General features: G+C 39.0%; 2 protein-coding genes across 5 annotated transcripts in view; one reads left to right on the forward strand and one right to left on the reverse strand.

The window, feature by feature from the left end:
- CCDC28A (coiled-coil domain containing 28A) overlaps window positions 1–16,613 on the forward strand; it is a 20,385-nt gene extending 3,772 nt beyond the window's left edge. Inside the window, exons 3-5 of one of the 3 annotated variants that reach the window (XM_009319095.1) lie at window positions 445–599; window positions 1,245–1,267; window positions 2,248–3,017. In XM_009319095.1, coding sequence (XP_009317370.1) covers window positions 445–599; window positions 1,245–1,267; window positions 2,248–2,302 — 233 coding nt within the window. In that variant the 3' untranslated portion in view covers window positions 2,303–3,017. Of the gene's footprint in view, window positions 1–444; window positions 600–1,244; window positions 1,268–1,654; window positions 1,933–2,247; window positions 3,018–16,585 lie in introns of those variants that run through there. The other 2 variants (XM_009319096.1, XM_009319097.1) reach the window with 2 other exon arrangements.
- A 1,203-nt stretch (window positions 16,614–17,816) lies between these two features.
- The window catches only part of REPS1 (RALBP1 associated Eps domain containing 1), a 53,831-nt gene continuing 45,937 nt past the window's right edge, over window positions 17,817–25,710 (reverse strand). For both annotated transcript variants that reach the window (XM_009319100.1, XM_009319099.1), the window contains exons 15-19: window positions 24,897–25,082; window positions 23,377–23,472; window positions 22,606–22,754; window positions 21,867–21,972; window positions 17,817–21,258 (exon numbers count right to left, since the gene is read on the reverse strand). In XM_009319100.1, the coding sequence (XP_009317375.1) occupies window positions 21,190–21,258; window positions 21,867–21,972; window positions 22,606–22,754; window positions 23,377–23,472; window positions 24,897–25,082 (606 nt within the window). In that variant the 3' untranslated portion in view covers window positions 17,817–21,189. The remainder of the gene's footprint in view (window positions 21,259–21,866; window positions 21,973–22,605; window positions 22,755–23,376; window positions 23,473–24,896; window positions 25,083–25,710) is intronic.

Genomic DNA, 25,710 nt, shown 5'->3' on the forward strand with positions numbered 1-25,710 from the left:
AAGATGCAGATGTGCTTTTGCAGGTTTAGTGTTACGTCAGTATGCCATGTTCAGTCCACGCCGATTTTACAAGAGAACCTGAGAAGTTCCAAGAAAGAAACTCCCAAGATTAATCAAAATTAGAAAGAAGGTTTATTGTGATCATATTTAAAGTTATAAAACAGGGCCTTCCTAAATTGGAGGGAAATTCAGGAGTATAGAAAAAACACGTATATTCTAAAAACCAGTTAGTTCATTTGGTAGTTGTCATAAGTTCCGCACAACCTAACACCAGACAGGATGACAGAAACCTCAGTAGTGAGACAGGGAGAAATCACTGAGGAAGCAAATTAACTTGTAAATTTGATGTTTAAATTCCTCTTCTCCGATGTAAAAAGCCGCACCTTTGCACCTTCATTTTCTCTCTTAGGTTTCTTTATCTAAAGCTGTTGCTCGTCCTTTCAGGAAACGAATGTTCCATAGAGCAGATGGAGCATGTGCGGAGCATGCAGGAGAAACTCGCCCGCCTCAATCTGGAGCTCTACGGGGAGCTGGAAGAACTCCCTGAAGATAAAAGAAAACTAGCCAGTGACTCCAATCTGGATAGGCTGCTATCAGATGTAAGTACTGGGGAGGCAGAACACATGGAACTTTGCCCACAGAACTCTGCTCAGGAAAACAACGCTACTGGGTCAGCAGTGATTTACAGCTGAGAACATAGTTCTGTAATGAACCAAGACGTAAGCCCTACCCTCATCTTGGTTTTGAGAAAACCCGGTACCTTGTTTTCTTTTTTTATAGGCTGCTGCTTGTTTTGGTGAGTGAAGCAGTCTAGCTGTGAACTGTCTGAGGGTGTAGGCCTGTTTAGAGACAGCCAGTGCACCAGGGAACTATGACCATTTTCCCTGTGGTCCGTCTCCCTACTTCTGGGGAAGACCAGACGTAACAAGGAATTTAGATCTGTATATTCTACACTTTCAGTTTCTCCTTTCTTTAGCGCATTTCCCTAAAACCCCAAACTGTTAAAATGTCTTTAAATTTCCCGAGATCAGCAGATTTAAGCTTAATTTGGGACTTAGCTCTGTTGGTGTAGAATTCAGTGCAAGGTTTGCTTTGCTTTTTGTAATAAAACCATACATCTAAGCCCAAACTATTAGTCACTTCCTTCACTGTTTTAATGTATTTATTTCATGATATCAGCATAACTTGCATTTATTTGACTAATGGAAATGCTATTTCTGATACTTTCTACATTTATATTGCAGCTAGAAGAACTGAATTCATCTATGTATCCTTTTCCTTAAATGTCTATTTTGCATTATAATTGTTAACTGTAATCAAATTACAGCTTCAATAACGTCCTTTCTTTTAAATTAGTTTAAATTAATTACATGCTGTTTTGTCATACGATGATTTATTTAGCTAGCGTGTACCACTTTAGACAGTGTGTTGACAGTAGATGGCACAGCCCGTCAGAAGCAGGGCCTTTCTACATCCTTCTTGCCGAGACATTCTGGAGCAAACATACATTATAAATTCCTTCTCTAGTGTTCTGAAGTGTTCTGTCCCATTGATAAGCGAATCCTATTACCTTTTCGTTTTCTCTAGAAAACGAGCAGCTGTTTCTCACTGATTTTACTGTGAATAGTGGACTGACCTAATTTTTTATTTCTAGGGTCAGACAACGGTCGAGTCAAATACTTCAGCAGAGCTTTGGTAATTGAGCAAACGTGTGCTCCTAGCCCACCCAGACGAAGGTAAAGCTGAATGTCTTAGCTTGTCTTTTACATCATGCTTTTGATGAGCTAAGAACACAGTTGAGGAGCATTGCATTCAGTTTATACTGCAGTCTAGTTATTTCTGACATCACATACTTCGTATGCGTTGAGGAAGGTGAGACTCTGGTGTGGGACTTAAGATACTGCACTGGTATACAGACATTCTCCGTGCCTGTGGAAAGCTGTTTAGGGCTGGGTCTCATAAAGAACACAAGTGGAATGTGATATCATCATCACATAATAGTGATAAAAATAATCTGCCATCCCCCTTGATCCACCAGCTAATTCTGGAGGTGTGAAATGCTTAAGTCTCACCGAGGAAGATTAATCTACTGGTTGAGAACAAGCATAGGACTTGACTTGATAGAACTGGATTCATCTGGACCGGTGCATATCCATCGCAGGACTAAGCATAGTTTCCTGTAACACTGTTACCTTGTTTGTACCTTATCTATACGTGAAAATGCTATTCCTTAACGGTTTGCTTCAGCCAAAAACTACATTTAGCAGATGCTCAAGATATTCCAAATAGTGCCACGGGCTGAAAGAACAGCTTTGTCAATTTGGATTCTTCCAGAAGCTTTTCTTTTGTTTTTTCCTGACAGCGTAATCTGGAACAGTTGTTGGTTTTGGTTGTTTGTTTTTTTTTCTTTAATCTTGCACAGTGAAGACTCAGAGTGCAAATCCAGGCGTTTTATTTTTTGCACGTTCCTCTTCAAACATTGCATTATGTCAGGACTCAGTATCTAGAGTTTTACGTAGGTTGTTGTGATACTATGCTTTTTATTATTGCCCTATTTAATAGAAAAATTGGGGAAACTTGGGAGTATGTTTCTTCTGCTCAGCATTGTTCATATGGTTGAAAATTATATGTATATAAGTTCATTAGCATTTCTCCAATTTTTATGAAGGTAGTGATGATGTTGCCTTTCTGATCAGCACATAGACAATCTGCACACTATCTTTAGTGTTTTGTTGATCAGTGATGTCACAGATTAATTTATTGTTAATAAAGTAAAACATTTTAAATATGACGTTTCATGTAGGGAAGTTACTATCTGTTCAGCTGTGTTAAGAAGATAATGAGTTCTTGCACGGTCAGAATGTTTGCAGAGTTTACTTTTTCATTACTGTGTATAATTATAAAATGTCACTAAGTTAGAACTAGCATGCGTGCTAGCAGTCCACATAATTTGATTAAGTATTGTGAAATTCCAAAGCTGGGTAAACAGTTACTGTTCAATAAATCCAGTATATGCAGTTTTGTGGTCATTCCTGTATTATAAATAGTCTGGTATTAATTGGTATCATCTTTGTGTTCACAGTCAGAGAAAAGACTCTGTATTAGTGTAAAATCAGGCTGGTTTTAGATCCAGAATTTCTATCCTGGTCCATCAAACGATGCCTCTGGTTCTAGATTTATTTCATATTCTGTCTTTAGGAAATACACTCAGATTCTATACTGTATATACTTAGTGCACAAGGAATGGAATCTTTATCCTTCTACTCAAGAGCAAAGTTTTCATCAGCCCAAAGTGGGCAGGGAACAAAAGACACCTCCTGTTTGGCATCTTTGGAGAAGATGCTTCTTCAGCCGCAAGCTGAGTGTTGGATTCCGTTAGCTCCAGCTCCTTTCGGATCACACGCAGCGCCATGTCTGCACTGTGCAGCTGGGGACAGAAGGATCGCTTACACAGCGCAGTGTGCTCTGGCTACCAGTTCAGCCTCAAACACCACTATTCCCTGCCTCATCTGTCGGGCAAATCTCAATGATTAACGAGCCAGTAGGGAGCCCAGTTGGGCTTTTCCTTTAGGATGTTCTTGTTCTTTACACGATTTTGTCTCCTCCGTTGTTGAGATTCTCTAGGAGTTTTGCATGCTGGTAAAATTATCTCCAAGTCCCAGCCTGCTGCTGGGAATGTACCTGTGGTGTTTTGAAATCCAAAGTCAGCTTAGGAGAGAACTAGAATACAAGATGCTCCTCACAAGATGAAGCCAAGTCGTTTTTTTCCTCCTCACTCTAACCAATACTTGCACAATTATCCTTCTCTGCACAGTAACTTCTCCCTGTCAGCACTACGGCCTTGTTTCTGTGCAGACTTCTGCGCACAAGCAGAAGAGCAGCACGATTTAGCCTCATGCCTCAAGGTGTGTAAAGGTGCGATGCTCGTTACGGTGGCATGAGTCACTACTAGAGCTGCACTTAGGCAAGTAAAATGACATTCTGGCAGCTCATTTTGATTCAGGAGGAGAGCTGTACCCTCACTAGCCACTTGTTGCCAGTGCCGTATATTGCAGCACTGTAATGCATACTGGTCCCAAAACACACTTTTAACCAGTAGTTTTCATAATTTAAGCTATTCTACAATAAAGAGAATTCTTTCTCCTTTTGGGGCTCTGTCATCTAACTCTGCTTAGGCTTATGACTTCAAACACATCTCAAATAACAACTTACCGGATGTCTCGATCTCTAAATTTCTGTAGCAATTTATGCAAGTACGTAACACACAGGTATAATTTGAGATAACAAACATAAGCAAATACCTTTCTTGAGCAGCTGTTCAGAATTATACAAGGATTAGCATCTTTTTCTTCAACCACCTTAAGCCCACAGGCAATCGCAAGTCATGAAGAATGCATTAATTGCAAATAATTAAGGAATTAAAATTATCTTACCTCCTCCTGGATACACATTTGTGTCTTTTACACAATCCGTTACTGGTGTATGCTCTTGACCTTTCGGATTCATACAAGAAAATTTTGTAGCAAGATCTTTGAGAGACTGAGCTTCTCTGTAGGTGGTAATAAACTAATCACATTTCTAGTGAAAAGAAAAAAATCCACTGTAACATGTTTTTAGACAGTCTTTTGTAATTATAAAAGTACATAAGTGGCTGCGTAAAATGAGCTCCTTTTCTGTTACCTTGTTTTCTGAAGAGCTGTTTACGAGATAAAAGTGTGTTAACATTTAATGTTTCCTGGCCTAAACTCACACTGATAAACGGATACGGTGTTTGAAAGACGACGTTCTTTCCTGCGTTGCTGATCTAGATTACATCACTCCAAGAGACATCTGTGAAACCTCAATGAACCAAAAAAGAAAAGAAAAATCAGGAAGAAAAGCTAATAGGAGAGGAAGGTGTCTTAGAGAAGAGGATTTGGAAGAGATTGGCAAGAGATGTGGCCAGTAGGTCGAGGGAGGCGATTCTGCCCCTCTGCTCTGGTGAGGCCCCACCTGGAGTACTGCGTCCAGCTCTGGAGCCCTCAGCACAGGAAAGACAGGGACCTGTTGGAGCGGGTCCAGAGGAGGGTCACGAAAATGATCAGGGGGATGGAACACCTCTCCTGTGAAGAAAGGCTGAGAGAGTTGGGGTTGTTGAGCCTAGAGAAGAGAAGGCTCCGGGGAGATCTTACTGCAGCCTCTCAGTACTTAAAGGGGGCTTATAGAAAAGATGGGGACAGACTTTTTAGCAGGGCCTGTTGTGACAGGACAAGGGGGAATGGCTTTAGACTAAAGGGGGGTAGATTTAGACTAGACAGAAGGAAGAAATTTTTTATGCTGAGGGTGGTGAAGCGCTGCACAGGTTGCCCACCAGAGTGGTGGTGGATGCCCCATCCCTGGAACCATTCCAGGTCAGGTTGGCCGGGGCTCAGGAGCTCCGCAGGGTCGTGCTCATCTACCAGGCGGCGGCAGGGGGGTTGGGCTAGGTGACCTTTAGAGGTCCCTTCCAACCCAAACTGTTCTATGATTCTATGAGATGAGAGTCAGTGGTATTAAATTAACTGCCTCTTTCTTCAAAAATAGCAAGACAATTATTAAGGCAGACATCTTTTGTTTAGGAAATACAATGAACTCTAAAAATAAAGTTTTAACATGAATAGGTAAGGACTGATTTTTTTTCCAGTAAGTTTATTAAAATGACAAATGTATACAAACGCTAACATAGCCGTGCTGAGCTGTGTCTTGACATTCTCATTTGTGTAAAGGAACAGAAGCATAGATTTATCGAGGCCTACTGACCTGACTGCATTAGCGTTCAGCAGATTGTGTTTTACAACTATAGTAACACAAAGGTACGAGGAGCAAGGGCATAAGGGCAAAGTTAAAAAAAAAAAAGCAAGCCCGATTAAATCTGGATCGTGACCTTCTGTAAATTTAGTTCAATCAGTAAGAAATCGGAGTATTTACTGTGGAGTTCAATGGCATGTTAGAGCCTTATAAACCACACACAACAACATACTGAGACTTCACAACGAGATCGCATTCTGTGTATTTTATGTTGGATATGGATTGTTAATGCCTATTCAGTATCCCCGCTGATCCCAATTCATCATGGTTACGCTGCAATTCAAAGTATTTCACCTTTAACACAGTATGTACGGGGATTCTGCAGCATCAGCGTATGCTGCTTAGCATGTCATAATGCTTCAGCTCTTGAAACATGGCTTTGTCCTTTCAGTTCTATTCATTACAGAAAGTTAAAAATGCTACCTCACTCTCTTCACCTTCCCAAAGCAGATGGAGAATTGAGTATGTCTATTTTTTTTTCATTTCTTCAAACACAGGTTCACGATTCTTGCACACCTTTCGCATAAAAAAAATGAAGGAAGTTACACATTTCTTATAAAAGGGAATAAACCCCAGCTCCCGCCCTAGGACAGGAGCAGATGTGGGAATGCTTTGTCCACGTAAATCTCAAGCTTCCTATGAGAAATCAAAACTCCCGTTTTCGTGCAGATAATCTCCACCAGTATTCCCTTGTAGAAACGGCGACTATCGTAGGTGTAACAGGTGCTTTGAGGGTACTTTTTGCTAGAAAGGAGCTGCTCAGAGCTTACCTCTCGCAGGGAAGCTGGGCACAGAGCTCACTTCCCAAAAATGCAGGTGGCAGCCACGTTTGGCCTAGGCTATTCCAAACCACACAAGGACGCAAGCAGGCTTACTGCGTGTTAGGAGTTGCTTCTTCTGAACGCACTTGCATTTCATCACTCCTCACGCGACCGAATCTGGCGACTTCATGTCAAACGTCACTTACATGAACCAGTTCTGTCCATATGCAAGCACCGAGTCTGAGTTCAGGGACTGTTTAGGATTACTAACACAGAACATGTTTTATCCAGCAATACTGGAAATTCATTCTCTTTTGATTACAAATAATTAAATTCACTGTCAGTGATCTATGCCTTGTGCAATCTTACTGTCACCATCACAAAACACGGGCTTTACTCATCACAGCCCTCTTCACTGACTATAAAAAGACAGAATATTTGATATGAACGAGTACATACCAAATCCTCAGCTGATTGCCCAGAAGTACCAACCAGCACGCAGCGTGAAACATTCGATAGCGGGAACAAGACATCAGAGCAGGCCCCACGTAACAACTGCGCTGCAAATGGAGAGAAGGTGTTTTCATTAGACCTGCATCGATAAAGCAGAGCAATCTAAATGCAGTTCTAGGCTTCAGCTGGCTCACAGCGAGGCACTGTGACAGGCCACTGGTTGTTACACTGAATGCAAACGAGCTGCAGATCAGCCGGCACGTTTTAATTTGTAGGTACCAACCCAGAAAGACTTCGTGCTAGCTGCATGTTTGCGTCTTTGCGCTTGAGAATGTGCTACTATTGCTATACCGTATTATATAATTTCTTCACAGTCGTTAAAAGCTTGCAGGAAAAAAGCGCTCCTCCAGATCGCATCCTTTCAGCATTGCTTTTGAAGAAACAAAGGATGTATCTGCGTTAATCTGGCAGCAGAGAAACTGATTGTGTCACTCTCTAAAGAACAATGCTCTAGATGTTCAAACTACCAGAGATAATTTCAACACAAAATATAAAGCAACTCTCAGAATGCAATGATTAATAAGGGTAACAGTATACTGCACGTAAGAAACAGCATCAAAAACACAAATATCTGTGCTTGCGCGATTTGGCTTTTTGGTGCACAAACAGCTTGAGGGAGGAGCTCAACTTCTCTCTTCAAACTAATGAACTAGCCGACACATCTTTGCCTTCTGATGCAGCAGCGATTGTTGTCTTCTGCGCCAGAAGTACTTGTAGTAGGTGCACTGTAAAATGCAACGTCTTTAATTTCATGGAAACCATGAGGGTTTTATCCTAAGAATGTGACTGAAATTTGAAGTTGGCAGGAGACTTGGTTTCTGAGGCAAGGCAATGTCTTCTCTAACTTCTAAGTTCCAGACTGGCCCGAAACAAGTGTTCTCGGAAGCTCATGAAACTACCTCAGCAGATCTAATTTAAACCTACAGCCGTGGATTCAGAAAGGCATACAAACAAAAAACAGCGGTCCCCTCGAAGCAGCCTAGCACTAAGAGGTTGCTAATCTGAAACGGAAAACTTGATAGCCGTTTCTTAATTTTCGTCATGCGCATTTGAAAGTTGTAGCCCCTTGGGCTACCTCTACCTTGGGAGAAGATAAAAGCGTGCCAAGTGAGGATTTACAAGGAAAATGATTACCAGTAATTTGTACTTTACAAACATCAAAAGCGTGTTTTTAAACTCCCTGCTGCCCGTATGACAACAGCACTGGAAAAGGCTTTCTCTGCCATCAAACCCACGAAGACATGGCATAAAAATGAACAGAATGGCTGAACTGCCCAAGTTTATAAATCGGCAGTCCCACATTATTAGGGAATGAGATTGGTTTTTCTGCCAGAGAAGTTGGGTCTTCAATAGCAAATGAAAGAGATGTTACAATAGAACACACCATTACTTCTGTAAACTTATTTAGCCAAAGAACTGCTGGTGAGCTGGATCGGGAGTAGAAGAACCACCCCAAAGGCTCTCTTTGGGTGGGGTTTCAGAAACATTCTCAAGCCTCCAAAATTGTGCGTGCTGGAAAAAACCCAGCCTGGCAGGGCTGCAACCTTGTGCATTAGGGCACTACTGACTCTTCACTCGTTCTCCCTAATGAAAAGGTCTAACAAATAGCAGCAGGGCGTAACAGTGGGAGTTTCTTAAAGTGTTGACTCTATCGGGCATTTGCTTGGCAAATGCCTCTACAGCATGTATTTTCAGAATCCTCAAATTTCATTTTTCAAGTTTCACTACTCAATTAGGAATGTACCATGTCATTTTGAAAGGTGCGTAAAAATGGGACTCCCTCTAAGGAACAGAAGTTGTTTCTTGTTACTATCCAACACTTCACCATGATCATCACACCTGTTTTGCATGGATATCTGTTTAGACTGGTAAGCACTGTCTTTATACAGAATTTGAAAAATATTAAAAAGATGCAAGCTTTAAAACAGCTCCCTCGCTGGCACGACAGTACTGGGGAAATTATTTTTTTGTCTCCAACCTCCAGCTCACTTCAGTAGTTTAACTCTGTAAAATAAATGCTTTTGCAACAGCATGAATATGCTAGGAGGAGGGAACCCAACAAAGCCATTGCTAGCGTCCCTTACAGAGCCCATACCTCATGCGTTGGTGTCACCTACTCTACATTTTCCATTGCATCGCTGTAGTGGCACCACTTCCCACCACTAGTGCAGACACAGAAACCATGCGCACATGGAACGTGGTGCCACTACAGCGATGCAGCGCAAAATCTAGAGTAGGTGACAAAGGCTTCCCCCCGCCCCGCTCACTCCAGTGAGCAGGCTGGGGACGGGCAAAAGGCTGGGAGAGGACATAGCCAGGGGAGCTGACCCCAACTGACCAAAGGGATATTCCCGATCCGAGCAATAAAAGCTCAGGGGAAGGAGGAGGAAGAGGGGGGGATGTTTGTGGTTACGGCATTTGTCTTCCCAAGCAACTGCTATGTGTGCCAAGTCCCTGCTATCCTGGACATGGCTAAACACCTGCCTGCTGATGGGAAGTCGTGAATGGCACTGAGCAAGAGCTGGAACAGACTTTAGGTAAGGGGTTAATTGAACTTGGTCAGATAAAGTTGATGCAAGTAAAACAGTATTTCTTAATGCCTGGAGGAAACAATAGCTTAGTTATTTCAATATCTGCTCTCACATTAACAACTTTGTTGTGCTACATGTATTTACGCAATGTTTAGAGGAGTGTCCCCGGCTCGGATACCAAGGCATTCCTCTCTTCTTCTCCTTAGACTGGAACCCTTACTAGCAGTGTCTTGTGACAAGTAGCTGCTGAATACAGAAACTACTTGCAGAGACTGCCTGCTATTGCTTACAGAGTTTTTTCTTCTGGTCAGAAGGTCAGTCTATAAAAGACTGACCACGTACAAAGACAACTCTCCAGCCAGAGTAGCACTAGAGCTTATATTGCCAAGCTGGGAGACAAGACAACAGCAAGGGATTCTCAACTGGCAATTCTCACCATTTTTCTGTATACAAAAAGCCTTAAGTAAAACTGAGCCTGAATTCCTGCGCAAGCAAACTCAGATTTTTCCGTTTAAAACTACCAACATGATTCAACATTCAAAAAGGCACCTGCCTGCTCCCCAGTGAATGGCATACTCCAGGCATATCCATTGACTGATGGTCTTGTTCTCTGACTAAGCGCATGATGTCTAGAACAGTAAAAATGAAAGCTGCAGTTCATGACCTACAGCCAAGAAAATCAGTTTTAAATTAATACTTCTCCAAATGATCCTTCTCACCTAGATTTTGAAAAAGTGACGCACTTTGCTTAACACTTACTACGGAATTAAGGCCGACCACATTTAATACAATAAATACTAATATCCTGTAATATGTTCATCCACAATAAAGAGAGTGGATGAACACAGCTCAGTTTTACGAACTCTTCAACATAAACAACACATAGAAGTCACTATGTACAGTACTGGGATAAGGACTGCGTGATTAATCCAACTAAGTATCACACTGACTCATTCATGGACAAAGCGGTCACCTTATTGTCGGCAAACAAAGCAAACCAATTAGTATTTGCCTTTTTCCCCTGCTACACAATTGTTATATACACAGAGCTCAGAAATTATCCCTGCAGGGAGTGTGACTTGGTCCATGCCTTCAGGTGTACTGCTCTCTCTTCAGTAGAACGTGTACCCAGAGGCTTAGCTGGTCAGTTAATGCACCTACCTGTCAGCGCTTGGGGCTTAGCTTCAACGTCTGTTTCAGCTCAAATCAATGTTTCACAGCTCACCGAACGTTCTTAAAGGACATTCGCACCTCTGTCAGAAAAGCGCTGCTCGGATCGGAGCAGTGCCAAAGAGAAACACAGATTGCCATGGGGCTCTTACAAGAAAAGGAGGCGTGAAGATATACGAGCCAAGTTTGCTGCTTGTAACTAAAATCTGTCATGCAGGATGAAGTCAGACACTTACAGCTGGGGATGTAGAGCCTTTAAAAGCATTTTTTCAGGAGTTTGTTACTGCAGTAAGTTTGATTGCATTGCTAATACTTACTTTAAAAGCTTTTACCAGAATCTTTACAATCATAATCATTGTAACATACATATTTAAGACTTCTGCCAGTCAAAAAGGTTGACAGAAACTATGGGAGCTAGACCAATGAATAATTTTAAAAGTTGAATGCAAGAAAATACTTCAAGCAACGTATTTCCTACTCAAATGCAAAAAGGTTTCTATTTAATTCTCAAACATATCACAGAAAATAAGGCATCTCTGAATCACAGGACTAACCGCAGGATGAGTAAGAACAATGTGTAAATCACCAGATACAGTCTATAAGGAGTGAAATTATTTTACATTGTTTTCTGTATATTTTTAAGCTACAGCTTACTATATACATGACAGAAGATGAAAATGAGCAGGAAAATAGACATAGAAATGCACACACTAGTATTTCTGTAGCAAGTGCTACTTTTTGCTAAGCACATGCCTAGAGACCATTTTTATTTTGGAATTAAGCAGAATTCAGAGCTGAATGCCTCAAGGAATACATAATTTTGATTTGTGTACTTTTAACAACAAATAATCCTTGTCTTGAATTCAATTCTCTGTTGTTCTTGTCCTCTGATCAAAAGAAAACACACCTATGGATATTATAGAGTAGGAAAAAAAAGATGTTTTTTAAATCATTTCATTGTTTAAACTTTCATCAGAACAAAGTGAAACTTGAGGTGGTGCTGCATTTCAGCTGTTAGTCCCTAACACTACAGAAATGTAACACTACTGAGTTAACAGCACCAAAATTTTATTCAGCCTCAGAGTGAAAAGTCTTGCTCTGTGCAAGAATATACACCTTTCTTCAAACACCATTAACATAACATTTTCACTACGACTTCTGATCTATCCTAGAACAAAATTTAAAATGTTTTAATAAAAACATTTCACTGATGGCCAGGGCTGCTATACAGTTTTAAACTCAAGTTTAGGTTGTTGATTTGACAGGTTGCCCTGAATTTACTTACTAAAGAACACAAGCTTTCTTCCGGATCTCTGCATTAAAGGGATAATTGTCTCTGAGTAACGGCAGGACAACTCTTCAATTATGAGGCCATCACCCTTCTGTTTTACAATTATGCAAGTGTTAAAAAAAACCCACCCCTTTTTCTTCTCAAGCCGCGTAAAGCAATTCTCTATTTTACCCCCCTAGCATACTGTTCTAAACCTCCACCAGTCACAGACCTTCTATTTTAAAGTTACTGCCTGAAACAACGAACTCGGATTTTAGGGTGAAGACACAGCAGACATATGAACCATGCTTGCCAGGCAGCTGCTCACAAGCGAGAAGCGCAAACACTGGAAATTGTGGAGGTGGTTTATTTTATTCCATGGAAAGCAGCACCCGAAGTCATGTTAACGTTCAAGTGATCTTCTCTGACACCACGATCTTACAACTGACTAAGTGTGCCCTAGCAACTGAGACAGGCCAGCAAGAATCTGCTCAGAAGAGCTGCTGAGACAGTACCCGTCACCTCAAGTGACTGGAAGCTGTAATGCTGCCTGGGGCACTGGACTGGGCTGGGAGCCGTTACTCCAGTTTTGCTCGTACTGCTGGCTTTTCACACCCCTGTCCCTGGAAGGTTGTTGTTTTTCTTTTCTTTAATGACAATCTGTAGCAGCAAAAGATAACGCAAGTCAAGAACCAAGATATATCAGAAATGACTGCGGCGTTGATTCTGCAACGAGACCCGACGTGGCAGATTTCCGTATTAGCACTGAACTTTGCTGAAACAAGGCTTTACACAGAGACTTGTGGACACTTCCATGAGATCTGTAAATCTCTCTATTCCAAGTCAAAAAAACCTCCGTATGACATTTCTAATGGCTGACATTAGATCTAAATTTTGAACCTTAAAAAGTTAATCATTGTAACAGATTACAGTTTTCCCCCTCCTATTTAGAAATACCAAGATTAGAACAAGACCTCCAACATATAGGTCTTTAATAGTACTAAAACAACAAAAAACAGAACATGAAACAACCGAGAACAAACTAAGTTTTCCCACAAACTGGAAGACCGGGACCAGAGCGACTGAAAGAAAAAGAGTAGCTTGCAGATAATCTGACCACCCTGATCAATGCAATATTGCAGCACTAAGCCAAAGGCCAAAATACTGAAAAGACTGAAAATTTCAAAATACTAGAACAAATACAGTCTAACAGTTAAGCACATACCAATATGAGAAACATTTATATGGAACCCTTAAAATTGCAATGCATCCGTGAAAGAAAATAGAGGCATGTTAGAAGCAAATGACAATCAGCATTCCAGGTTAAAACCATTCAGACTACCATTGCAACAAATAAAAATTGTTTCAATTTCTGTCAGGATTTTCAATCTAATTTAATGTAAAATAAAAAAAAAACACAGAAGCTACAAGAAAAAAGTAAGCATTTCTTATTTTAGTTTTAAAAGTTGGCAATTCAGCTGGTTCAAAACGTAACCTTGGCAGACCTACTTCAACTTTCACTGGTTTTACAAGAAAGACTATGCAACCTAGCTGAGAAAAAGTCTTTTTCTTACTTTGTACAGGCTAAAAGTTATAAGCATCTTAATACTTTCAGAACAGTAGCAAGGGGCTGAATAGGCTACCAAATCAAACAAGGTTTGAGATCAAAGCTGTACATTTATAAAGTGTCTTGAATTCATAGAGATCCTGAGGATCTTAACAACAAAGCCAGAAACCTCCCACTGGGTTAGCTCCTAACTCAGGAATGAAAAAGAATAATTAGTCTTAATACTACAAACATATGCTAAGCACCAGTCTGGAAAGAGAAGGTAGGCTGGAAATGTTTTTAGATTAGTAAAATTAGTTTAAAAAAGTTCAAAAAGCCCAACTAACTTGGCTTATATTTTACAGGACAACAATTTCTTTTGTTCTCAGTTTGAAATCTAGGCAGATCTTGGCTATTCTGACAGAAACATTTCCAGAGTAAAGTCAGCCCAGACCTTAAGCAAAGTATTAAGTTCAGTCTACCCCTTCAAACACATACAAACTTCTTCGGCAACACGCTTTATCCTGCTGACTCGGTAGTTTGCAGGGCAAAGTTGGGACTGACAACAGAAGTCCGTGTTTATCGTGCTGGAAGTGAAAAGGAACTTCTCACAGCTTGTTTGATAGAAAAATTAGTTTGAACGAAGGTTTGATTCCACAGGATCCCCATGTCAGGACCGAAATCTTCTAAAGACAACTGCAAGCAGATTGTAAATCCAGACGAAACAAGAATCAATTTTGTCTTAAGACTATTAACTTCATGCAACTTCACAGCAACTAGATGTACTGCACTACTACAAGTTTGCATCAGGCTGTACTTTTCACCTTTAAGGTTTCAGGAATGCACTTAAAATACAGACTTGCTCGGAAAGAAAGCTGCATGCATGCACAATTTCACGTCTATTGGTAAATTTATATGCCCAAGTAAGGAGTACACAGAAATTCACGTAATTCACCGAAAGGCTCACTCAGTAAGTTCATTGTGAAATTACCAGCTTGATCATCCAAACATATGGATGCAGCATAAAATCATATGCCATTATGCAAGAGCCAACCATTCATTGCAAATCTCAACCCTATTCCTACCTAATTTACCTACCTAACAGACCAGTTAAGTATGTATTCAGAGTTATAATTAAGCACATAGTATCAAGTACCTAAGTTGGACAGTAGCACTACATCTATAGATACTGACACACACAGTTGCGAGCTTACTTTGGATCCAGCATTCAACCTATTTGCCCCCATTTTTCTCTTATCCTTACTGTTGGCTTTAAAGTGTTAGGACACTTTAATATATAATAATGTGTAAAATAATACATCATAATGCCATCTTTATAAAAATTTTAAACCCAAAATTCTAGCTTGGAATCAACATCGTATCTATTTTCAGTTCAACTTTTGGCATTACTCACTCTATTTTAATTCAGATCCGGACAGTCTTGAGTTGTGACGGTTGAAATGCAACCCCACTTACATCAATGGATAAAATTTTTTTCCACAAGTGGAACAAAAACTTTTCTACTATTCTACATGCACAGCTATTTGCAAAAAGGAAGTTCTAAGATTTCAAAGGATTCCATTGTTGAAAAGAGTACAGCAGAAAAGGATAAAAAATTATTCACAAAACAACATTTGATACTTCTTTTGGCATGAAAAGTTCTGAGAAATTATCAATTTTAGCATGTTTCTTGGTCAGCGAGTCCACCTATGTAAGCAACTTGGCAGAAGCCATTAAAATCCATCAAAATGATCAGCCTCTTAATTTTGATAAAATGACACGTGAATTAATACTGCTTTTCCACAGGAATTTTCTTACTTCAACACTACTTTATCCCCAAAGTGCAGAGCAAACCAAGGAACATATTCATTTTAAGTACCCTTCTACAGCAAAAGGACCTCTTGATTCTTCTATGACCTCTTGGTTCCTTCTGATCGGAAAGCAGGTGACCAAGTTCCTTCACGAGGGCAGTGAAAGGCAGTGGGGTTGAAGGCCTAGGAGAAGGGTTTGTTCTAAATCGCTGCACTCTTCTTCCAAAGGTAGGGATACATAACAGAAGAGGCAAAGTTGGAGGCACATCACTTCTACATTTTCTGATAGAATACCTTGAATTACAACTTCCTATAAATTTCTTCCATAATCTTTTTCTTGAAACACATACTGTATTTTCCTACTCAGACTGAACTCAAGCTTTGTATCAGTTCAAGATGGTCTGCAAAATAAAGCACAGCAGCAGTTAGTAGAGTGCTGAATTCCAAGGCAGTTTAATGAAACACACTCCCAAGATACCACAGGGGTTCCCAAAAGTATTTCCTTCGACGTCTGCTGAGAAATCATATATTGCCAAAGCTACCTACTATACATACCTTTCTGCTAAGTCTGACACAGCCAATCATGTATGCTAGACCTTCAGAAACTCCTAACAAGTGTTCACATACACAAGTGTTTACAAGAACTGCTGTAATGCTTATTCCACTCCCCGCTCCCCCAACCGCATGTCAGGGCAAATCATTGATTTTAGTGCCTCCTTTCTCAGTATGTCCCTTCAAATGTTAGTCTTTCTCACTTGCCTTTTGAATGGATACCAAAGACAACAGGCTCCTTGCAGAAGACATTCCCTATTCCAAGTGCTGTTTCTTACATTTAACTTGTTCTACCCCATGGACCAGACCCTTTTCTGTCAGTTTAAATGCAGTCTTATTTCAGCCAAAGAGAAAAGGCAGTTGGACTTCTGAAGGTAGATGACAGAAAGCAAAAGCCACCATTGCTGCTATATGGGATGTATCAAAGAGTTTACACACATTGTAGAGTAGGATGTATCTCTCTCTGTGAGCTCCTCAGTAGACTGTGAAACAAATACTGCAGTCATTTAAGGTTCAACAGCAGTATTGCTAGAATTTCATCAATACACCACTGAATGCCAGTTTAAATTACTTTCACTATTTATGATGTTTTGTTCATTTCCTAGGTCGCTCATAATCAAGACCAGTCAAAACAACAGAGTAATTTCAACTGCTTCCAGATTAGATGCATTCTTAGTATCTGCAAGAGTGAAAGTGTGAAGAACATATTCTACCAGAGATGGAAGAGAATTCATGTAGCTTTCTGTGCTACAGTATGCTGTCAAAGTGTGACAAATAGTACTCACGGTCTTCTTAAAACTTTGGATATAAGCCGTGAGATCACAAACAGCTTCACAGAGTTACAGTCCTGAACAAGGGCTGTTTCTGACAATAACTTAAATGCAAGACATGGAATACCTACATATCAGTAAGCTGGAAAAAAGTACTGCAAAATCACTTTGGAGTACACTATTAGTGTACAGCTAGGTACAATTGATGTACAATCAGCAGTGTACAGTTTAGGTACAATTAGTGTACAATCTAGCTTTAAAGCAGGAATTGCACCTTTAAAGCCCATTTTGCCAATTTAAAGAAATATCACTGAAAGGAAATTACACAGTATTAAACCCTCCCCCCAAACACATAACTGAATTTTGAAAAGCAATTAATTCAAAGATTCCTGTGAAAAAAATTTTGCTTGGGTACTAATTATCAGGACAACACTGTATAGTCTCATTTGGTTATTAGTATGTAGATATTTTTAACATTGTTCCTACACAACCACTAGTTAGTTGTTTTCTAAGACTATTAAGAGAACATAACATTTAAAATGTTTTTGTTATTAGAGAATGAAATCCTTAGTTTTCATGTGTTTTCTTCTAGAGAGCTGTATTATAAATGATTAGTACATCAATATGCATGGCAAAACATGCTGGAATTCTGCTGATGAAATTAAGTTGTACGTCTCAAAAAATGGAACTTTGGGGAGTGTAACTGAACGAACTGCACATGGACTGCTTTGTAAAGTATAAAAGCAACTTAAGCATGCAACTATGTTTAAAATACACAAGTTAGTTTGTGTGGAAGATTAAAAAATAAAAATTGCATTGTTACTACTCACTTGGGAGTAACATGTTTTTGTAACGTACTACCTTTTCACGAAACCACAATCTACTAGAAACTAAGACTAGAATGAGTCAGGAGACAGCGATTTTACTTTTTTTTTTTCTTTTAGGAAAGTTGCATTTAGAGACAAACTCTGTGCATAGCTGAACCCAGGAGAGTAACTCAACTTTGCCCTAAATGTAGAGCAGAAACACAGCACACCCCATCCATAAGGGACAGACATCTCACACAAGAAACAATGCTGCAGATTTATTTTCTTTACTTTTAAGTTTTTATAACCTCAACTTTGTTTATCCCACATAAGACATTTTCAGTAATAAGAGATCCTCTAGTTCATGTACTATACAATTGCAAGTAAAATGAAGGGCATGTGAAGTACAAAAAAAAAAAATGGAAAACACTAGCTTACATCGGGTAGACTTTAAATACTGCTCAAAAAAGTGGCTTTTCAGCTTTTTACCTTTGCAGTTTGGAAATCTTCTCTGCAGTCCAAAGATAGGCAAGGAATGGAGAAAAAAAACAACTCCAAAGCAGGTGGAATGAAGAAAGAGGCACATTAGTAGGAGAAATAAAGGAAATGCAAATCAAATGAGAAAAGAGACACTCCTCCCATCACAAAGTCCAAGGAAACACATTTTGCAGGTGTTTCAGAAATGCATACTGCTGTCCATCCATCCTAGCTGGGTACATGAATCACACTCCATACTATTTGTAGTCTACATTTATGCTTGCATTACAGAGAGCACATCTCTTGTATGGTACATAATTCCTTGCCCCAAAGAGCTTACAATCTAAGTTCATAAAAAAGAATGCATCAAGTAGCTGGATCAAGATCGCACAAATGGAGAAGACAGGGAAATAATTTTATAAGGGATTAAAGCTGGGTTACATTACTAAGTGAGGTAACTTCTGAACATCATTGGCAGTGATGTTCTTAAGACATAAGTAATTTTTCAGTTAGAAGCTCTTCTGATCACAAAAAACTGGTTTAAAACGTACTGAATGATGCATTAAAAGTAATCCGCATAAATTCTTAAAAATAGACTTGTTGGCAAGACAAAAATGTTCAGATTGCCTAAGTTCTTCACTTGAGACACTAACTTGCCATTCTACTAGAAAGATATGGATGTTACAGAAATTCATATGTACATGTCACATTTGAATGTAAAAGGCTTTTTACATTTAAGCTTAAAATGTTAAATTCTGATTTAAGAATCCTGCCATTATAAACATAGGCTTAATACTTAAAGATTAATATGAAAATAGTTCTATTTTAAAAATGTATTTTTAGCTTTAATGTATGGACAAGATACAGTTGGTTTGAAATCAACAGTCTGACTATAGTAAGTGACCCACTTTTCCCAGTTTTTTAAACACTGTTCTTGCTACTTGGCAGTTATAATAGGAGTGACTAGTCCATCAACTTTAAAGTTTTTTAGTTTTGATTTGGGTTTTGGTTTGGTTTTGGGTTTGTTTGGGGTGGGGGGTGTTGGCATTTTCCTGGTTATATCATATTTTTTAAAGTCAAAGTCTTGCACTTTATCTACTAATTGGCAAGACATAGCTGAAATGTAATTTATATGTAACCTTTCTGCCCATTTCACTATCATTTCTTATTCCATTAACATGCAAATAGAAAGTATCTTCTTGTCATGCAACTATGACATTCGTGCCTTTCATACCACGGAATCTTGTTTTGAATTATATACATAAGCCATCTGCAACACTTCCATGACATTTGAAAAAATGTTGGAATTGTTATAGCAATAGAAATTAACCATAATTATTCAATCTGTATATGATAACCAAAAAGAGAAACACTTCTTTTTCACCTTAACAAACAGCATATCCAGTGGAAAAATCTGACTTGAGCGATCCTTTTGTAAGGGAAGCAGATGCTAAGAGAATTTCATTTAAGCATAGAAGTGGGACAGCGAGGATAAGGACTGCTAACAGGTGATCCATTTAGTTTTAATTTTGAAAGGTACTCTCACGGAAATCAAACCAGAAATGAAGACTAAAGAACTATATATTTCTTTGACCCAAGTCAGTACTAGCATTTACTTTTTAGAGGCTACAACTATATTAAATTTGCTTATAGGAGGATACAAAAGGAGTATAGCCACAGATTACCAAGAGAATTTGATCACTTCTGACCAACAGCTAAATAATGAGGGAAGAAAATGGTCAAGGGATTATGATCAACTATTTCTCATACATGCCACAAAAACTACAAAAAATTCCCTGCAGACCTGCAGTAAACCCCTCCCCGCTATTTGAATGAGTTTCAATTCCCAGGTAAAGATGAATCAACAAAATTAAAATATTGTGCTGTTTTATTGGTGTAAAAATCACACAATTGCTAGTTCTGATTCTGCAGAGATACATCCATGCAGTTAAACATCTATGATCCCACAGCCAGAAGAAGCCATTAAATAGAATATCTGCTGTTAGTCAGCAATTAATGCAAATTTACATATGAGATCAAAAGGTGTGTATCATACAATATACAACAAATCCTAATACAGTACATCAACCTGAATAGCAGGATACACTCAGGGAACTCTGTTAATAGTGAAGCCTGTCTATATGCCAGAGAAATAAGGCCTGGAAACAAGATGACATAAGGTACCCCAGAATTCCTAAGAAGCAAACTGTTCATTTTTTGTTTGGGGTTTTGTGTTTTTTTTTCTGGGAATTAGAAGTTCATAGAGGTATTGACACATTACTTGACAATACAATTTGTTATAGTGAAGACTGGTGGATGTGATGCATTATTAAAAGGTAATGTGTGAAACATGCAATTACAGGTGGTGCTTAGGTAATGTGTAATTAATATGTTGGGGATTTACACCCAACTCTTTTCACAAAAGGGAGGACTGGAAAAGGTCTGTTCAATAGACTACCAATTGTACCATAAATCTTTATATGCATGCGGCTGAATCAGGATCATGAATGGATAAAATGTGAACAACTGGCAATCTGTGGTTACATACTCTATAATGTATGCAACTAAAACACAAAATGAAATCCAGTTGATACGGCAAACAGCCTGCAAGAACTCTGTCAACCTGAATAAGTTGGTTTATTGCAAGGAGGCAGGCTTTCTAGAATTGTGAACAACTTTCCAATTGTGAAAGGCAGCTTGGGAAGTCACACTGGCTGATGACAGATTACTAGTTTTTCTCTTTTCTGGCACAATAAAATAAATGCCATAGCGAAAGAAGAGTTTATGTGCTTAAAGTTTGAAGTCAACTGATTAGCAATCCTCTTCTGCAAAGATGTTTCAATTGGAAAAAAGAAACCACTAAAAAATTCCAGTTGGAAATTTTGGCGACAAACTCTGGAAAATCAAGTCCAACAAAGATCACGGATGCCCACAGAAAGTGATGTGAGAGGCAGTGTCACATTCAAGGAAAAAGTTTTTTTTTTCTCTGTACTGAAACTAAAATACTTAAATAGAAAAGTGGACAAATTGACAAAACAGAACCACAACATTTAATGTAGAATACAGTGCACTGAGCTAGATGCATGGATCTTTAAATAGGCTTTGAAACCAATACCCCTTTCAAAATTAGTAAATTCACAGTTAACGGCAGTAGGCTTAGAGGTGAGAGAAGGGTCGAAGTTGTTCCAGTTGGACTTCCAGGGAGATTCTCTCTTCAAGAACATCCTACAAAAGAAAGATTTTCTACTGACTGTCCACAGAGAATGAATATTAAAAATTTCCTCATGCAGTCAAAACTGGTAAAAGTCAGCTTCAGTTTTGAGAACTAACGTCCAGGTCTTTTCTACAATCTGGAGATCTCTTCCCATAATCTGAATAGAAGATTGGCTAGCTAGTAATTATAAATGAAAATCAATACTTTGCTCAAAAGCAAAGCCATTTAGTATTTCTTCATTCCTTTCAAATCACCCAAACCCACAAAGTTGTAACCAGCTGCAAACCCAACTATAGTATTTTCTATGAAGTCTAAAATGTTAAGGGGGTGAAAGCTCTCATCTCAGTTAAAGGATTAGAAACTCGCATTTCCCCCCCCCCCAGTTTTTCCTCTTGTGTAAATTTTATGCACCTTGACTCTCAAACAGTAACAAGTGAAATTCAGGCTTGATAGTTTTTAAAATGGCCTATCTTCCAGTCTAGACAGTACCACATAAACATTTATATCAATATCCTCTACTATGTATATCATTGGTTTGCAGAGATGCCTGTTACTGTGCATCACCAACGTCTTGCCCTCTCAGGCTCTTCTCTTAAACAGACAAAGATTATGGAATTACCTTTAGTTGCTGCTGTAGTTCACTATTCAATCTGGCCAAAACAGTGTTGGTTTCCTTGTTACGTCTGATCGATGCCTGAATTGCCTTCTTGTCTTTCCCCACTGATCTGAGAATATATTAGAAGTATTGTAATAAGTCATTTAGTTGCTTAGCTGAGTATCTCATTTATAGTCCCTCTTTTTTAAATGAGCAGAATCCTGTTTTCAAATTTTTTTAACTTGTTACACTGCGAGTTTTCCCTCTTCTCCCTGGCTTGATTAACCTTGTTTGTTTGCATGGAAGCCACATATACTAAGTTTCAATGAAACAGCAAGAAGCACATTTTGAAAACTTGTAATAATTTTCTGATGTCCCAACACACCGTACCACATTCATTTACCTCAAAGCGACTAAGGTAATAGTCTACTTTCATGCTAGGACACAAAGACTATACATTTTAGACTGTTCATAGCGACCATTATTTAAAAATCAAACACTACATCTTAATACTTCCACCACTTATTTCCAACATACTTGCAGAAGTTAAGAGTTCACACTCCAAAATTCAAGATCTCTAAAAGGTCTCTCAGCAGTAGAGGCTTCAGGATGATCTTGTTTAAAACCCAAAAACCTTTAAACTGTTAAATTAATCTAATTCAAACACATTGAAATTGTTTGCAACTCCTAGAATAGAAAGTGTGTATGCTATTTGAATGTAAACTTTCCAGTAACAGATGTATTTATACACTTCTTGGGTTACCTAGGAATAGATGGCTGTGAAGCAAGAACAGCAGCTATGACACCTGTTTTCTGTGTATGTTCCTCAGCTTCAGGTTTTAGCTCATCTTCCGATTTTAATCTTCTGCGAATAGGCTTTGGTGGTGGAGCAAGTGGGGTAGTGCCTTTACCCTGAAGAGGAAAACACAGTCTATGAATTCTCACAAACGGCATTTTACTTGGATTATAACCTGGTAATTTGTTTGTGTTACATATTCTTAAAACCAGTTACTAAGCTAACTGAATTTACAACCTATCAGATATTTTCTGATGAACATCTAGCTGCATTCTCATATGGTCTGGAAAAAAACTTAAGTACTAAATCCTACCCCCCGGTGAAAGGGCGGTAAGTTGCTACACACTGACAAAGAACTGTGCAAGCAGAAACACCACAGTATAACTGACAATTGCAAATACACAACATCTCAGAGCACGCTTTCCCCCCAGTAATTATGTGTCTGTAACAAAAAAAAAGCTACTGTTAACCAAGTTCTGCACTAAAAGTTTTGCTCGGTTTCAAAAATCTGAACACTTACAAGTATCTTAATTTTCTGCTATCTCGAGAATAAAACTAATCATGAACATCTTCCGATGCAAAAATTCACTATACACGTGCCTATTTCAAGCACATATTGGACCTAAGAAAACTGGGTTTAAGTGGAAGTGTATAAAGTTGCTGTTGCAAATCAAGAGAGTTGTATAATTTCATATACATCAGACAACTGCACTCTCCTTCCAAGTGTACTTTGCATACCGCACTAGTCGGGACATTAGCAGGTGCTTTGTCTTCCACTCTTCCATCTGCTTTGGCAACTCTAAGAGAACTTGCAGAATCAGAGGGCTTTTCAACCTGAAGGGATATAAACTATATTTAGAAAACAACTACTTAACAAATATTTCATTTGGCAACAGTTGGAATAAATAGAAGTATGCTGTGTTTCTGATACACGAATACAGTTAACACCTAAAATTCCAGCTCAAGTCTTCTTTAGAAGCACAGGCTGGAATACAACAACGATACCTGCTTTGGAGCAAAACCATCTAAAACTATCTTGGTCACAAACACTGTTTTGGCCTGGGAGCAGCTTACAGAAGAGGCACATAGTAAAAAGCTGTACTTCCAGAATCAATAGTCAGACCTGTCTTTTGATACAGAAATTAAGATTTGATACAGAATCTAACATCACTATGGAAAAAAGACAAAATAGTTACTTGAAAGTACTCTGCTCTCAAGCATTGTACACCAGATGTTGGAAGACCTCTGAATAAAGTCAAATCCCCAGTGTTATGAGGCACGGTATAGTACAAAAGAGGCTGTGGCCTGATGATAAACCGCTACAGCTGTTTCTGCTATTACATTACCACCATTGTCTATTTGTTACTGCCAAAGGTTAATCCCTCCAATGGAACACAATGCAACTGTTCCCCATGCACCTCAATGCAAAACAATCAGCAAGCTCAACTTAAGCTTAAGCTACCACTGAAAACTGCTAACATAGCTGATTTTGCAATGAGGTACATGGAGAGTGCTCAAATGGCTCCGCGTCACTGACCTTCCTGATTAAGGGAAGCAAGAACATGCTGCCGATAGTTGGGAGAACTTTAAAGCACCACAGGTACTTTTGCAACTGAGGACACAGAAGTGCCCTAGAGAACTCACACTCTCGATGAAGGCTACAAATTATGAAAGGAAAATGTAAAGTAATTCATGTAATAGCAGAAACCTATTATGACATTAATAGCAATAAACCCTGAGGCTTCCAAACTTTTAAGTCCTGCGTTTGTAGTAGGAAACAAGGTTTTGTAAACATCTCTAACAATCTATTATAGAAGGATGCCAGAGCTCTATTCACTTTAGCTGTATGTCTAATGGCTTTGAACAAAACCACATTACTGGTTTTAACAGATGTTTATGACACTTGACAGTCATCTCACTTAAGACAGAATACTTTAAAACTTACCAGTTAGTCATTTGGAAGGCTGGCAAGAGCGAGCAGAAGAAGAGTTCTGCCTGTGCTAAATCTTAAATGCACCAACACAATTATGTTTGTGCACATATGCTAATAAGTACAAAATCTTTTAAATTACAATGAAGAACTGAGAAGAAAAGAATTTCTTCTGCCTAGGTGTTTGGCAGTTACTAAATAAGAGTGGCAGTGTCTATGTAATTGCTTTCTAGCAAAGGATTGGAACACCATAAAAAACTTTGTTTTAACAAAGTCTCGTAACTGTTGGTGGTATTAAGCAATTGACAAGATCTTCACTTCCACTCACCTGCAAGACTTCTGAGTGTGTTTCAATTTCATCGTCTTCCTCTTTGTTTACACCTGAAACAGCAAATGCCTCAAACTGGCTGAAGTCTGCAAAATTTGGCTGTTCTGGTATTTGTTGAGGCGAGGTACTGGTATGAGCTATTAGGCCTTCAGCATCTACTGGGCGATGCACATGAGGACCTGCACCCTGCAATAAAATAAAAAAAAAAATGTAGTGACACTGTTCTTAACATTGTTATCTGATGCAAAGAATCTCACCAAACAACAGTTTGTGACAGAACATTAAAGACTATTTGCCTTTTTAGTGGACAAAGATTTATGTCCTGTCAGCAGGACAAAGTGCATCTCATCTAAGACACAATCAGACACACCACTCTCTGCATTTATAAAAATAGAGAAATATTTAAGAGAAAAGGAAGTTCAATCAGATGTGCTATTATTCAGAGAATGAGACCAAAGATGGATGCACCGCAGGACTATCTAGACTCATTGGACAGTAGATGTTTCTGCTGTAACACAGTCCAGCTTGGCTCCGTCAGGCTTGATACAGATTTTTAGTCTGGTTCCACAGGGAAACATGCTTATGTGATCACGCTGTATGGAATGTGTCTGTCATTGTACCCTCTTTCCTTGCAGATGATTTCTGGATCCATTGACGGCCTTCAATTGCTGGTAACTCAGATTCTAATAAGTAGCTGCTGCTGAAGAACAACTGAAAAGCAATTTTATCTGTCCCATGTCAGATCTGCACAGCAGTTGAAGGATTGAGCTGGTTGAGACAAAGAAAAAACAACTTTTCCAGGATTTCTCTTCTA

Source organism: Pygoscelis adeliae, unplaced genomic scaffold (genome assembly GCF_000699105.1).
Source record: "Pygoscelis adeliae isolate BGI_AS28 unplaced genomic scaffold, ASM69910v1 Scaffold172, whole genome shotgun sequence".
Classification (NCBI taxonomy): domain Eukaryota; kingdom Metazoa; phylum Chordata; class Aves; order Sphenisciformes; family Spheniscidae; genus Pygoscelis; species Pygoscelis adeliae.